The 16,810-nt window shown below is 40.2% G+C and overlaps 1 protein-coding gene across 1 annotated transcript in view; it reads left to right on the top strand.

Moving 5' to 3' along the window:
* Window positions 1–16,810, top strand: part of SLC27A2 (solute carrier family 27 member 2) — a 42,454-nt gene that overhangs the window by 15,887 nt on the left and 9,757 nt on the right. Inside the window, exons 3-5 of the mRNA XM_041743958.1 lie at window positions 378–536; window positions 2,753–2,877; window positions 14,742–14,936. Coding sequence (XP_041599892.1) covers window positions 378–536; window positions 2,753–2,877; window positions 14,742–14,936 — 479 coding nt within the window. The remainder of the gene's footprint in view (window positions 1–377; window positions 537–2,752; window positions 2,878–14,741; window positions 14,937–16,810) is intronic.

Here is a 16,810-nt window from a genome sequence, read left to right as displayed (position 1 = left end):
AGTAACGATCTAATTCAAGGGTCGGCAAGCTACAGTCTGTGGGCCAAAGACAGCCCCCTCGCCTGTTTTTGTAAATAAAGCCCTATCAGAACACAGCTACATTCATTCCTTTATATGGCTGGCTGCTATCAGCTACAATAGCAGAGCTGAGTATTTCTAACAGAGACTATATGACCCTGCAAAGCCTAAAACATTGGCTCTCTGCTCTTTTACAAAAAAAAATTTGCTGACTCTTGGTGTAACTGATCATAGCCCTCCCCTATCCAATTCCCTAGCCATTGGATGATGGATCTTCCTAAGCCAGATCTCTCTCCCAGACCGTATGTATGAATGGCCAATGTTGGCTCACTCGTGCCTTCTCTTGTATCTTTGCAAAGGACTCCCAAAAGCCGCAATGATTAATCACAAACGCCTGTGGTACGGAACTGGCTTTGCCTATGTAAGCGGGATCAAGGAAGATGATGTCATCTATACCACTCTACCCTTGTACCATAGTGCTGCGCTTATGATAGGCCTCCATGGATGTATCGTGGCTGGTGAGTTTTTATTGTCAACAAGGCACTGGAGTCCAGTACACATTCATATGCGCTCCACAGGGAAAGTAATACAAAATTTGGCTACTTTCCTGTCTGCCAGGACCAGCATTTAATTCTATGTTAGTAACAAGGCTTTTTGACTCACACATCACCAGCAAGTATCTAGAATAATCTATATTTTCTCATGCCTACTTATCTGATAATATAATGCTACAGTTGCTCAAGATATCAAGAAGGAAACTTCTTTAAAATATTTTAGGTGTTCATCCAGGTTAAGACACTTGATTCTTAAGTCTCATAAACAATTCCCCTCTGTTATTTCCAACTTTAGAAATCTGCTGTGGATCTCCATCAGCATCTGATTTAAACTTCTCCCTTAGTTGTCCCCATCCTACTCTGCTCTTCCCTGCTCCCACAGCTCGTCAGTGCCGGTCAGAATAACCGGCTTTCCATCTCTTTTCCTTCCTTCCAGAATTTTACCATTCAGATTAGAGTTGCCATCTTTTCTCCTTTCAGTCGGCTTTATGCCTCTTATATACATTAAGGCTTAGCCCAATGTCCACCCCCCAGAAAGGCATCTCTAACTCTCCAAACTAAAAAACAAAAAAACAAAAATACGTGATTTTTTTCTTCCACATGGCATTTCATTTTAATTAATCATATATGTACATATAATAACACATATGCATATATATACATATATATATATATGCATGTGTGATTGCCCAAGGCTCTGTGTCTTTCCTTCACCAACTTATTGATCAGCTATAAAATACTTACCCCAGCATCAGTACCAGCCACCACATCAGCCAGGAATAACTGACTGGGCCTGATCATCCAGCTGGAATCTTCAAGGACAGGAGCATTCTGAGGCTCCCAAAGGGAAAACCCCATTGTTCACACATTTGTTTAAGTACCATAAATACATTCTAAAGAAGAAAAAGTAGTGTTTAAAAAACTTTTTCCTCTTTTAGAACATCAGACTTTTGTATCATTAGGAGTAAAGCTAAACTTACAGTGTGAAAAAACACAAGTTTTTTCATTTCACTTTACTACATTCCATGCCTATAATTACATTGGGTCTGATATATATTATTCTTACCCATTATATTCATTTCCTACTGTTACTGTAACAAATTGCCACAAACTCAGTGGCTTACAACACAGATTTATTTTTCTGTTTTGAAGGTCAGAAGTCTTAAAATCAAGGTGTTAGCAGGGCTGCATCCCTTCTGGAAGCTCTAGGAAAAAATCCATTTTCTTACTTATTCTAGCTTCTAAAGGCTGTCTGCATCCTTTGGCTTGTGGCTGCTTCTTCCACCTTCAAACATATCATTCCAACCTTTGGTTTCTTTCATTCCATCTCCTTCTCCCCTTGACCTGCTTGCCTTCCTGTTACAAGGACATTTATGATTTCACTGGTCCCGCCTAGGTAATCCAGGTTGATCTTCCCATCTCAAAATCCTGAACTTAATCACATCTATACAGTCCCTTTTGCCATGTAAAGAAGATATTCACAGGTTCTATGGATTAGAACAGGTACTTCTTTGGGAGCCATTATGTCTACCTCACCCATCAAAGAATAATTTTCCTACTTGCTCAAGACCCTGGTTCTCCATTGCCTGCATAGTTAAGTCTGACTCTTCTACCTGGCCCTTCCAAGTTCTCCATGATGGTACCCCTAGCTGCTTCTCCAGGTTCCTCTCCCATGACTCACTCACTCTCCTTCACTTTAGTCACAAGCCAACTGAGTCTTGGCTATCTTCCCGCACCTTCTGGACTGCCCTATCTTTATGTTCACACTGTTTCCTCTGCTTGGAATTCTCTCATCTTTCTTCATATTCATTGCTCAAGACATAATTCAAATACTACCTCTTCCAAAAAATGCCTTTCTCAGCTCTTACCCAAGCAGAATTAATACACACACATACACACACACACACTCATTCACATTCCCTTAGGGATTCATTTGAACTCTATATTTATTATACACTGACTTATTAGACGTCTGCATGTGTCTCTCCCCCACTAGATTGAAAGCCTCTGTAGGATAAAACGATGTCTCATTGATTTTTGTATTGAATATAATCAATACTCAAAACTTCTTTGTGACTATAATTCATATTTAAATTTCTGCCTTTCAAAAATGACAAATATAACCAGAGAGGTTTTTAATAGCATTTCTTTATTAACACTTTATATACACTTCTCTGTAGGTGCTACTCTTGTTTTACGGGACAAATTTTCAGCCAGCCAATTTTGGGATGACTGCAGAAAATATAACATCACTGTTATTCAGTATATTGGTGAACTTCTTCGGTATTTGTGCAATTCACCCCAGGTAACACTCCCCATATTTCATTCTTTTTGAGATAGGTAATATGGGAATTCAGGTTACTTTGGGTCATGCAAGGCTTCAGCTGATACTTGCATATCTCTCAGTTTTCAGTTTAGACTACAATTGCATGTCATGATAAAGTGTTTGGCACCACACCCATCATGTAGAGATTTATTAGGTGGCAGTTGCTATTAGTATTGTTATTCCTCACCCCTTTACCTGTCTTCACATCTCACCCTCTACCTAGCAGATCCTTTACTTCCTTCTCTACCTGTTTCAAGTCTACTCACTGTCAGAGCCCAGTTCAAATGATACTTCATATGTTAAGCCTATTTGGGTCACTGTAACAAAAGTCATTACTCCCTTCCCTTACATCATTTGATTTCTACCCACTGTGGCTTTGTCACATTGCAGGTATTTGTCTTAATACCTTCCATCCTCCCTAGGCCATAAAGTCTTTGATGGCAGGGACTTGTATCCTTACTTTGTCTTATACCACAGGCAGACAGGAAAACTTCTACTTAATGTTGCTTGAATAAATCCCTGTGTAGTTTTGATATCATCTAAGTCTGTCAATGAGGTTGGAGCAGTTGCCTCAAGGTTACTCCAGAGGCCTTGGATCTACCATTTTGCAGATATCCAGATATCTTGATGGGGTTTTTTGAAAGAACTTCTCCTGCCAATTCCTCAACTCATATCAGGGGCCCGACAGCCTGCCTGGGGACCAAATCAAGGTTTCTCAGCACAGCACTGCTGACATTTTGGGCACAACCATTCTATGCTGTATAAAGTTATTCGGTGCAGGGTAGGATATTTAGTGTCATCTTTGACCTCTATGCAGGACATGCCAGTAATACCCTCTCCCTCCCCCCAGGTTATGATAATCAAAATGTCTTCAGACATTGCCAGATACTCCCTAGCAAGCAAAAATCAACCCCAGTTGAGAATCATTAGACTAGATAATGCAGTAAACTCACCAGATCCTGCTTCCTTTAGTCCTTTCAGTCCTCATAAAACAAACTCAGATGATGACTAAGCTGATAAATTACTATCTATAAGTACCTGTTATGTTCACTTTATATAACATCTGCTGTGACATAGGAAGAGTAGAGAATGCTCTTACCCCAGTTCTTCCCCTCCTCACTTCAGTCATTCTCTGCCCACATGTCAGCTCATCATAGAGGCCCCTCCTACTAATTAACAAATATGTCACTTCACCCCTTACCATCCATCTCGTGTGTGACTGCTTTTCACAGACAGTACTGTCTCTCCTGGCATAGTACAGGTTTATATGACTATTGTCTACCTCCCTCAATTAAATGAAAGTTCCATGCACCAGGGGCTTTGTTTGCTGTCAGATCTCCAGCATTGAGATCTGTATCTGGCATATTCTAGGCATCAACAAACTTTGTTGAATGTACCTCTAAATTCTGAAAGATATATGATCAACTTAAGAGAAGTAATATGTTTCCCTGAAATGTTTAGGCTTAGCACATATTATTCTGATTTGGGCAGCAGATTCAATAGTTTCATAAGAGTCATAATTAGCTGTGAGCTGGATTAGGACCTATCCCACAGCAATTTCTGTTGAAGCCATTATTGAATTTTTTTCACATTAGTATCCCATCTGGCCCTCAAGACTTCATGCCTCTCTATTAAAACCCAGAAATACATATGGGGCCCTTCTGTTTAACTTTTATTCTCTGCCTTAAAGGCCCCCTTTGTCAGTTAGAAGTCTCCTGGGGGAGGGTGTGTTGAGGAAAATAAACTTGTTTATGTAGCTCTTTCAGGCTTACATGCTCACACATATAAAGACTTCCACCTTTCTCTTTCCTCATAATGTTGTCTCAAATGCTGAAAAACAAAATTAGATTGGGGTTTTATATCTTCAAAATATATTATGAAAAAAATATATTATGATTTGTTGTATAATTCATGGATGATCTCAGATCTAGACAATATGGAGTTTCTGTTTGCTCTTGCTTCTCCCCCACCCTGAGTTCTGGTTTGTCTTAAAAATACTTATAAGAATTGTAAGGAATAATCAAAGTTATCTCAAAAAAAACCTTTAGTTAAAGACTTTTTTAAAATGATTTGAGCTTAAATATAGCAAATCCTTAAGACAAAAAACTGTTAGTACTGGGGTGCCTGGGTGGCTCAGTTGGTTGAGCATCTGTCTTTGCAAGCTCAAGTCATGATCCCAGAGTCCTGAGGTGGAGACTCAAGGCAGGCTCCCTGCTCAGTGGCAGTCTTCTTCCCCTTCTCCCTCTGCCTACTGTTTCCCCTGCTTGTGCATTATTGTGCTCTCGCTCTTGTGCTCTCTCTCTCTCTTTCTCTCTCTCTCTCTCTCTCTCTCTTTCTGTGTCAAATGTCAAATAAATAAAATCTAAAAAAAAATTAGTACTAATAGATGAATTCAGCAAGATAGCAGGATACAGAGTCAACACACAATAATCTGTTGTATTTCTATACACAAATAATGAAGAATCTGAGAAGATAACTAAAAAAAAACAGTAACATCAAAAAGAATAAAATACTTAGGCATTAACTTAACCAGGGAGGTGAAAGACATGTATAATGAAAACTAGAAAACATTGGGTGAAAGAAATCAAAGAATATATAAATAAATGAAAATATACCTCATGTTTACAGATTGGAAGATTTAATATTGTTAAAATGCTGCTACCCAAAGAGACCTATAAATTCAATGCAATCCCTATCAAAATCCCAATGTCACTTTTCGTGGAAACACACACACCAAAAAAAAAAAAAACCTCTCCTAAAATTCATATAGAGTCTCAAGGGACCCAAATTGCCGAAGCAATCTTGAAAAAGAAAAACAAAACTGGGAGATTTATACTTTCTAATTTCAAAACTTACTGCAAAGCTATAGTAATCAAGGCAATATGATACTAACGTAAAGACAGAATACAGACTAGTGGAATAGAATAGAGAGCCCAGAAATAAACCCTCATATATACAGTCAAATGATTTTTGACAAGGGTGACAGGACCATTCAGTGGGGAAAGAACAGTCTTTTCAAAAAATGATCCTGGGAAAACTAAATATCCACATGCAAAAGATTAAAGTTGGATGTTTATCTAAAATGCTTGGGCAGCCCCAGTGGTGCAGCGGTTTGGGGTGTGATCCTGGAGACCCAGGATCGAGTCCCATGTCAGGCTTCCTGTAGGGAGCCTGCTTCTCCCTCTGCCTGTTTCTCTGCCTCTCTCTGTGTGTGTCTCTATGAATAAATAAACAAAATCTTTAAAAAATAAAAAAATAAAAATTAAAAAAAAATAAAATGCTTAAACAAAAATTATCTCAAAAATGGAAAAAAGACCTAGGGGTGCCTGGGTGGCTCATCAGTTAAGCATCTGGCATCCTATTTCAACTCAGGTCATGATCTCAGGGTTGTGAGATGGAGCCCCATGTAGTGCTCTATGCTGGGCATAGAGCCTACTTAAGATTCTCTCTCTCCCTCTACACTGGGAGGGTAGCAGAGCTGTCGACTAGTGGTTTTACAGTGCTATTGCAGAAAGTTCTTTATCCATCTTACCTGTCTTCCATTGTTATATTTGGGCCTTAGCATCCAGAGTACCTGTTTACAATGAAAGTCCAGTCTGGTTCATTTCTCACAGTGTATAGTTGTCATCTCCCATTTTGTTTGTGTAGTTGCCTAAAAAGCAATGCCATTTAGGGAAAAAAAATTATTGGAACAAGATACTGCTAAAGCTCAGTGTTTCTCTAGCCCAATTAGGGACTGAGCCATAGAATGAGTCTAAATGAAGCTTTGTGGTGCTTGCTAGGCATGTGACCAGGGTGGGAGGAGGAGAAGGAGAAGGAAAAGGGAACCAGAAAAGAGTTCCAGGAGCCACACATAGAAGTCATGATATTTGGAAGGGGAAATAAGATAGACTAGAATCCTGGGACTGCTGAATAGCTTACTTCCGTATTGTTACCTCCTAGTGTCATCTGCCTTCTCCCCAAAATCAGATAAGCTCTGTGGTCCTCTACCAGCCTAAAATTTCTGCCTCTGCATCACCTCCATTCTGATGGAAAATACAATGGAGGGGTATTTAGCAGCAGAGTGGAGAGTGACCTGTTTGACCTCTCAGGGGTAAGCCCGGGGCAAGGAAAAAAAGAGAAAGAAAGCAGAAAAACAAAAAGAGGGAAAGAGAAGAATCAGAGACGGTTCACTACAAAAGGTGAGCTTCAAAGGGTGCAGAAAAGCTTACCAGCCATGCAGTGAAAGAAGGTCTTCTGGAACAGTGCATGCAGAGTGGAATGAAGGACCTGGCATATGGCAAGCTTCAAGCATATAGCCAGAGGCAAGACTGAGTTGTTGGCTCAGGTGACAAGGGCTTTGCTATGCTGAGACTCATGTGAACATGACAAAGCACCACTAAAAGGCCTTCCTTAGAAGAGTGATGGGGAGATGGTGGTTTTAGACAGTCCCTTTGGCTTCAGTGGGAAGATGCACTGAAGGGAGAAAGGACTCTATAAAGCAGAGAAATCCTCTTCTTTTCATTCCTGTTACTGGGTGCTTTCTTTTCTCCTAGGGGAGCCAGGCAGACGTGTAGCATATTAGTTGTTAAGATCAGAAACTCAGGAATTTTTTCTAAGGTGGTGAATGCCTTCTGCTTTTCACCTCCTGAAAAATCTCCCAAAGAACAAGAAAAAGACATACAAGCTGCATCTCTTAGAAATTAAGAGACATTGCCACAGGAAGCTACACAATACACACAGCTGAAAGACAAAGGTCATTGACGTCGTGGACTGAGAGGGGTGAAACCTAAGAGGCTAGTACCAACAAGAAGGAAGCAGATTGACTTCCTGAAAACTGAGAAATCAGAGGCAGCAAATACGAATTGAGCTTGATTCTCTGGAGAAGACCTAGAAGAGCTTTGAATTCAAGGACCCCACCAGTGGAGGAGGAAGATAGAGGTGAAGCACTGAAAATAGAGATTGAGTAAATACCTACTTATTAACCAGAGAGGCTACCAGTGCCCTTCCCTTGCACAGCTTCTAGAACTCCAGCAGCCAACTTATGCTTGTAAGCAAGAGAATATGGAAGTCTAATTCTCAGTAGACCTGCCCTGTCATAGGACAGTGCAGCCCACTTGACAATACCACTCCCTCTGCTCACAAAGCTATGCAAACATCTTTAGTTGCCTTACTTCTGAATATGAACAGACCTCAAGGATCAGCAGACACCTGAGGAAAGCCTCCAATGTGAAATATCATCAAAAGAATAGAAGAGACAGCATCAATTCAAAGAGCAGGAGAAAACTTTCAAAAACTTTTAATTAATATCCTCAGAGCCGTTAGAGAAGAATAGTATGCTGTTAAATAAAAACTAATAAAATCTCCTAAAAATGAAAATATGATGTAACTTGTTTAATTCATATAAAGTTTGGAAGAGGGACGCCTAGGTGGCTCAGTGGTTAAACGTCTGCCTTGGGCTCAGGGCGTGATCCTGGAGTCCCGGGATGGAGTCCCACATTGGGCTCTCTGCCTGGAGCCTGCTTCTCCCTCTGCCTATGTCTCTGCCTCTTTCTCTGTGTCTCTCATGAATAAATAAATAAAATCTTTTTAAAAATAAAAAATAATAAATTTTTAAATAAAAAAATAATAAAGTTTGGAAGATAAACTTGAGAAATGTTAGAGAAAATTGGAGGAAAGATAAAATGATAGATGTGAGGGGAGACAAGATAAAAAAATTAAAAGATCGATCCAAGAAGTCCAACAACCAATTAATAGAAAATCAGGAAAATAAAACAGAAAAAAATGGAGAGGAGGATATTATCAAAGAAGCAATACAATAAAACTTCATGAATGGATGAAGAATATTATATATATGTGTGTGTGTGTATATATATACATATGATGTATATATATGAATATATATGTATGTATGTGTATATATATGAATATTACTCCACCATAAAAAAAGAATGAGATCTTGTCATTTGCAATGACAAAGATGGAGCCAGAGGATATTATGCTAAGTGAAACAGAGAAAGACAAATACCATATGATCTCACTCATGTGAAATCTAAAACGCAAAATGAACAAACAAGCAAAAAACAGAATCATAAATACAGAGACCAAAGTGGTGTGGGTGCCAGAAAGAAGGGGGATGAGGGGATGAGTGAAATAGGTGAAGGGGATTAAAAGACTCAAACTTCCAAGTATAAAAAATTCATAGGAGTAAAAAAGTTCCACAGAAGGAATATAGTCAATGATATAAGTAATAACATTGTGTGCTGACACTAATCATAGTGAGCACTAAGTAATGTATAGATTGTCAAATCACTTTGTTGTATACCTGAAACTAATATAACATTATATGTCAACTATACTTTAATAGAAAAAATAGACAAAACTGATTGAGCCAATCAGTTAAGCATCTGACTCATGATCCTTCAGCTAAGGTCTTGATCTCAGGGTCATAAGTTCAAGCCCTATTTTGGGCTCCACGCTGGGTGTGAAGCCTACTTAAAAAAAGAAAAAGAAAAAATAATAATAATAACATTTTTTTTAATTTTTATTTATTTATGATAGTCACAGAGAGATAGAGAGAGAGGCAGAGACACAGGCAGAGGGAGAAGCAGGCTCCATGCACCGGGAGCCCGACGTGGGATTCGATCCCGGGTCTCCAGGATTGCGCCCGGGGCCAAAGGCAGGCGCCAAACCGCTGTGCCACCCAGGGATCCCAATAATAACATTTTTTAAAAATGAAATGAAAACAATAATAACAAATCTGTTTTAAAAAATGCTGAAGAGAAATAGCTTTTTAAAATAAAAAAAAATAAAATAAAAAGGAAAGAAAACTTCCCAGAACTGAAGGACAGATTAAAAGAGCCAAGTGAGTATCCAATAAAATGAGTGGAATTTAGAATTTTAAAACTACACCAGAATGAAACATAAGACTACCCAAAAAAGAGAAAGAGAGACATTGAGAGAAGAAAGAATCTATAAGAATAACATTTGGCTTGGCAAATAGCAACACTACAAGCTGGAAGACAAAAGATCAGTGCTTTCAAAATTCTCAGAAAAAAAATATTGCCTATCTAGAATTCTATATCTGATCAAATTATCAATCAAGTGTACAGTATGAATATTTTCAGACATTCAAATTCTCAAAATAATATACACCCTCCTTTAGGAAGCCACTAGAAAAAGTGTTCCATGCAAAGAGGAGAGTGAGAAGAGAGAGCTGAGGACCCAGGATCCAGGAAAGAGAGGCTAAGGAAGCCCTAGGCCTGGAAAGCAACCAGTCCAGACTGGAGCAGAGGGCTGAAAGGAAGCATAAGAGAACAAAGAAATTAGACCATCTGGTGGATTTCACCATGAAGAACATAGTATTTCGAGACTGTTGGATGGAAGAAACACCCGTGAATAGAAACTAAGAAAATGAAGCAAATAAGCAAGTGGCAGTGAATTCCAGGAAAAATTGACTCAAGAATATGGTCAGAGTAAAAAAAAAAAAAAAAAATATATATATATATATATATATATATATGGTCAGAGTATATTCCTTGGCTCATCAGTAGTGTATGATGAGCAAAATAATGTGAGCACTGAATATTGAGTTAACTGAAAACTGTGATATTCGAAAAACTGAAGCAAATGATAGAGAGCTTCAACTTCCTCTAGCACAATAGAAAATCAACAAATAGGGGCACTTGGGTGACTCAGTGGTTGAGTGTCTGCCTTTGGCTCAGGTCATGATCCTGGGTCCTGGGATCAAGGTCCACATCAGGCCTCCCCACAGGGAGCCTGCTTCTCCCTCTGCCTGTCTCTGCCTGTCTCTCTGCATCTCTCATAAATAAATAAAATCTTTAAAAGAAAAAAAAAAGAAAAGAAAAAAAAGAATGTCTAAAATTGATGAATCAAAAGATAGTAGTATAAGCATATAATTTAGAAGCTGGAGAGAAGAGGAAGGTGCTACAAGAGTGGACAGTGTCTGGCTCCAGGTGGTAGAGGAAAGGCAGAGGATGGAGCAGGCAAGTGGGCTGACAGCACCTGCCATTTAAAAGCCTTTCGATGCTTTGAACGTTAAACTGTGAATGTGCCACTCTTTTTTTTTTTTTAACTAAAGAAAAGAGCTCTCTCTGCAATCACATAAATTTGGATTTGATTCTTAGAGCAACTACATTGTTACTTGTGTGATCTCCAGCACACTATTTGAGACTCTGTTTCCTCAACTGAAGCAAAAAAAAATTTTTAAGTAGGCTCCATACCCAGCATGGAGCCCAATGCAGGGCTTAAAGTTACAACCCTGAGATACAGACCTGAGCTGGGGTCAAGAGTCGGACGCTTAACCAACTGAGCCACCCAGTTGTCCCTGAGGCAAATACTTACATGACCTATCACTTTTTGGCAGGATTCTATAGAAACTCGAGTAAGACGACAAAGGTCAAGTGCCTGGCATGGAGTAGTAAGACCCTCAATAAAAGTTTTCTTCTTAGTCTGTTTACCTGATTCCCATTCCTCACTGGACACCCTGCTCTCTCACCCTGTAGTTATTAAATCCTAGTACAGATTCAAGTCCTCCAGCTTTTTTACATGTGGCCTCTCCCCTCTTTATGTGGAATCAAAGGTTCGGCCTTGGTTAAAGAAAAATAAGTGCGTGATCATTGACCTAAAAGATAGTTCTTTTGAAGAGTGAACTTGGTAATGTGGAAATACGGTTTCTCATTTGGGAAGGAAACTTCAAGTCACACCAAGTACTCTCAGCCAATGGTGAGCAAAACTTGGGTGAGAACCAGACATCTCAGAAGGTTCTGGGGTCTCCCAGTGTGTGTGCACAAGCACTTGCAGTTTACAGCCTTAATCCCTTCTGCTGGTGTAATAGGATCCCTCAGTTTACAATGAAATGATGAAAACCGAGCTAATGGTATTATGACACAGCCCGGCTAGCTCCCACCCACAGGTGCCAGGTGCACCTGTGAAGCTGGCCTGCTTCTCAGCCGCCCCAGGCACCTGCAGCCTCCCATGCCCTAGCCTCTGCCCTTGGGCTGCTGTCCTGGCTGTTAACTGCCCAACAGAGAACTTAAGGACTTCCCAGTAGAGGTCACTCCTTTTACTGCAGCCATTGCACTGTAGGCAAGCACAGGTGCAGGCACTGCAGATGATACAGAGATATATTTGGTGTCAAGGAATTTACGATATAATGGGGGAGATAGATGTCCACCACCCATTAGAAAGGAAAATAAGAGGCTGATTACAGACAGCATATGGGCTTAGTAAGGTCTTAGGTGTACACACTGGAGTGCTACTTTGGAGCTTCTCACAAGGGCCTAAGAGCATGTAAGCCCCAGGTCAGGAGGTTATTTTTAAGCCAAAGTCAGTATTCTTTAAATATTTATGATGTTTTGTTCCTGGAGGTTGCAGTGAGGGTCAGCAGTGTGGGGCCAGGCACAGGGTCTCTGAAAAGCTGACACTTACTAAACACAGTGCCTTATAGATGGGTGACCCTGCAATTCAATGTCCAAACGGGGACACTTGAGAGTGAAAGGACTATAATTAATAAGCACTTCAGGATAACATGAATTAATCAGGACTGGCCCTGGCAAACCAGACATATGGCCTCCCCACTTACGGGTACTTCGTAATCATGAATAGAATACAAATAGTCTCCAACTTCTGCTGGTTAGACCTATGATTTTTTTACTTTACCATGGTGTGAAAGTGACACACACTCAGTAGAAGCCATATGCTGAGTTTTGAATTTTGATCTTTTTGTCCAGCAATATAGAGTACAATCATCTCTCATGATGCTGGGTAGCTGCAGTGAGCCACAGCTCCCAGTCAGCCACACGATCACAAGGGTAAACAGCCAATACCCTGAAACCATTCTGGTTCTCGCTTTCAGTACAGTATTCAATCAATTACATGAGGTAGTCAATACTGTATCATAAAATAGGCTTTGTGCCGGATGATTTTGCCCAGCCATAGACTTACGTATGTGTTCTGAATATATTTAAGGTATGCTAGGTTAAGCTATAATGTTCAGTAGGTTAGGTGAATTGAAAGCATTTTTGACTGATGACCGTTTTCATTTATGGTGGGTGTATTGGAATGTAATGCCATCAGAAATAGAGAAAGATGTATCGATTCAGTGATCTATGGACCTAGGGAGCTGATTAAGAGAATAGGTTCCCACTCAGTCAGAACGTCTAGGTTCATGAAGTTTTAAAAGGCTTCTCAGGTACCTCTCCTGAACACCCTGATTAAGAATACTTGCATGAGACTCCTGGGCTCTACACATTTCCTCCTCAGAAAGGCCACACAAGGGGCCCAGTTTTTACGAGTGACCAGTATCTGTCCATCTCATTGGTTAGGACTCCTGAAGAAGCTTCACCACCTTAGTTTCAACCAAGGAGCTACTCAAAAATGAAATGCATATACACTGCTCCCCTGACCCGTTGCCTCCTCTGGCAGGGAACTCAGTTCAAGCTTTGTTTTGGTTTGGTTTTGAACTGTCATATCAAAGGCTCTCCCCTTACCGAAGAACCACCAGTCTCCCTATTACAACAGCTCTTTTCAAAGAGGAACTCTTACTCTAAAATAACTTCACAGTGATTTCACAGAATAGGAAATAATGTAGAAAATGCTCTTCAGAACATTTGTCCTTATAAGCAAATTGCTGTTCAATCAAAGAAATTCACACTTGATATGAGAGTCCTAGTTACCAAGCACCTCTACCCGTTCCATTCTGTTTCCTGCTAAAGATCATAGAATTACAAGATTTTCAAGTTAAAATTATACTTGGGGTACCTGGGTGGCTCGGTTCATTAAGGGTCTGCCTTCGGCTCAGGTCATGATCCCAGGGTCCTGGGATCAAGCCCCACATGGGGCTCTCTGCTCAGCAGGGAGCCTGCTTCTCCCTCTCCCTGCCACTCCCCCTGCTTGTGCTCTCTCTAGCAAATAAATGAAATCTTTAAAAAATAAAATAAAATTATACTTATTCACCTTTCTCTCCCACTAGACTGTAATCTCCTAGAGGACATAAATTGCTTATTAATATAAAATATCATTTAAATTACCATAGATTTGGACATATTTGCAGGGGCCTCATAAGTGATTGCGGTTAAATGGAGAGCAGCCTGGTCCTAATTCCACCTCTGTTGGTGACACAAGCTCTCCTTCCAGTTCTTACACTCAAAACAATTTTTCCTTGGCGATTTTTATTTATAGCAAAGCATATTCCTCCCAGGCCACCTGAGGCAGCTGGGAGCCAGCTTCCTCTCTCTCTCTTCCCTTTCCCAATCCCACTGGGACAGTTTCATTGTCATGGTTCAGTGTTACCTGGTTCTGTGACCTCAGGGTCTTATCTGCTAAATGATCAAGAGTCTTCTCTCCAATCCCCTGAGGCCCTAACAGTAATGACTGTAGAAAATCATTCTTTCTCCTAGTGTTGTGTTCCTTGTTTTCTGCTTCTTTGTCAAGTGAAGATTGCTGCTTCAGAGTGTCAATCTTTGATAGAGATCTTTCCCATATGGTCCCTCCTTTCTGGCAATTCATTGAGATTCACCAGTCCCATCAAGAAAGCAATCAGTACATTATTCTAGCTTCAGACTGAATATAGATTGAATGCTGGCATCACTTAGTTCTATAAAATTATCTCACCTTGCTTTTCAAAAGTCCAAACAGGAAAAGCCAAGCCTTTTGGTTATTAAATCAGAGTCCTAACTGCTAGCCCAAACTAGGTCAGCTGGTGGGGAGAAGGCATTATGTGCATGAGTAACAGAAATGGTGAACTCATAAGCAACATAAATATGTGGAAATGTAAAGGCAATTACTAGTATATAAGTACAGTCTCCAGAGTGGTTTTAATTTTGTCTCTCCTCCGACCACAGAAACCCAATGATCGTGTCCATAAAGTGAGATTGGCAATAGGAAATGGCTTGCGAGAGGATGTGTGGAGGGAATTCATCAGGAGATTTGGAGACATTTGTATTTATGAATTATACGCTGCCACAGAAGGCAATATTGCCTTTATGAATTATACAAGAAAAATTGGGGCTGTTGGGAGAGTAAACTACCTACAGAAGGTAAGTACACCGAAAGACGAAGCATATGTAGCCAGTTTTCAGAATATGGAGACTTCTTAAAAGCTGTGTCATGATGATGTTATTAGAATTTCATGCTGCATCAAAGCCATGGCCAATCCGTGGAACCATAAGAGAGGTCTGCTCATTCTCTATGACATGAGCATAAAATGACAGGGCCCTTTAACTTAAAATCTTAATTTCTCTTAATAACAACCTATTATGCCTTTGCTGTCTGCAACCTATGTGAGGTCTCCTGATGCCATTTCTACATACAACAGAACACCAGAAGGCTACTAGTTCCGTAAGTTCACCACACACTGTGAAATGTGGTATTTCTCTTTCATCGTTCTGTGTGTCACAATCACCTGGGGGAACTTTTTATGTAGAGGAGAGCAGGGTGCCATCCCCTTGAGCTTTGGATCCAGTTGTTCTGAGGCAGGGCACAGGCATCAGTGCTTTTCAAACGCTGTGGCCCCATTATTAGGAACCACAGTTTAAACCTTCAAGAGAACTAGAAGACTATGTTGTGCTATGTTCTAAGATCTCACAAATGTTTGTGTTTGCCTGAGAACTCCACTAGAAAGATATTTCCCATTTTTAAGCCAGCTCATGTAGCAGTCTCTTTTCCCTTTCAGGCATTTATTGCCTGGAGTCTCCATATAATCTCTTTGCCTTTTTTGTGTGTTTGAGCAGTCTTCTGGGTGATTTTCAAAATTCCAGGAACATTCGGTAAAGGCTGAGCCTTCCCTGGCTTGAGCAATCATTGCTGTCATTATGCCACTGGCAGCCCTTCCTGCCTGACCATGAACAGATACACCAAAGGTCCCAGGCAACTTGTGTCCCCAGGAGACTGATGGGCTGAGTACAAAAGATAGTTATCTGTGTGCAGAAGAGTTCTGCCTTGAGACATCAAATTTTGGCACCTTGTATACTAATTGAGTGACCTTGAGCAAGTCACTTATTGTTCCTTAGACCTCCATTTCATTGTTTGTAAAACAGAGAGAAAAAGAGAAAATGTAGAGCCTAGTGCCTGACACAAACTGTATAATAAGGGAGAAGGGTTATTGAAAGAACCCAGTTAGGAGCACCTGGATGACTCAATGGTTGAGCGTCTACCTTTGGCTCAGGTCATGATCCCAGGGTCCTGGGATCGAGTCCCGCATTGTGCTCTTCACAGGGAGCCTGTTTCTCCCTCTGCCTATGTCTCTGCCTCTCTCTGTGTGTCTGCCATGAGTAAATAAATAAAATCAAAGAAAGAAAGAAAGAAAGAAAGAAAGAAAGAAAGAAAGAAAGAAAGAAAGAAAGAAAGAAGAAAGGAGGGAGGGAGGAAGGAAAGGAAGGAAGGAAGGAAGGAAGGAAGGAAGGAAGGGAGGGAGGAAGGAAGGAAGAAAGAAAAAAAGAAAGAAAAAGAAAGAAAGAAAGAAAGAAAGAAAGAAAGAAAGAAAGAAAGAAAGAAAGAAAGAAAGAAAGAAATTAAATAACAGGGAAAAAAAATCCTTAAAGGATACAGCCCAATGCCTGTCCTATAATATCCATGAATAATTATTAGCTGTAGTGATTATTATCATCCCATTTGTTACATTCTGGCCTTATCTCAAGGCGTTCTGAAGCCCAAGGAACCACTCTGACAGTGACAGCCAAACAACAGCTACACAGGTCCTGCCACTGTCCTCCACACCTGTACCATCCAGTGTACTAGCCACTAGCTACATGTGGCCATTTATATTTACATTTTGTAAATGAAATTCTTAATTTGGTTCTTCTTTCATGCTAGCCATATTTCAAATGCTCAGTAGCTGCGTGTGTTTAGTGACTACCATGTTGGGCAGTATAGATGTAGAACGTTTCCGTTATCACAAAAAAATTGTACTGGG

This window comes from Vulpes lagopus, chromosome 2 (assembly GCF_018345385.1).
Source record: "Vulpes lagopus strain Blue_001 chromosome 2, ASM1834538v1, whole genome shotgun sequence".
NCBI lineage: Eukaryota > Metazoa > Chordata > Mammalia > Carnivora > Canidae > Vulpes > Vulpes lagopus.
This window is presented reverse-complemented; position numbering and strand designations above follow the sequence as displayed.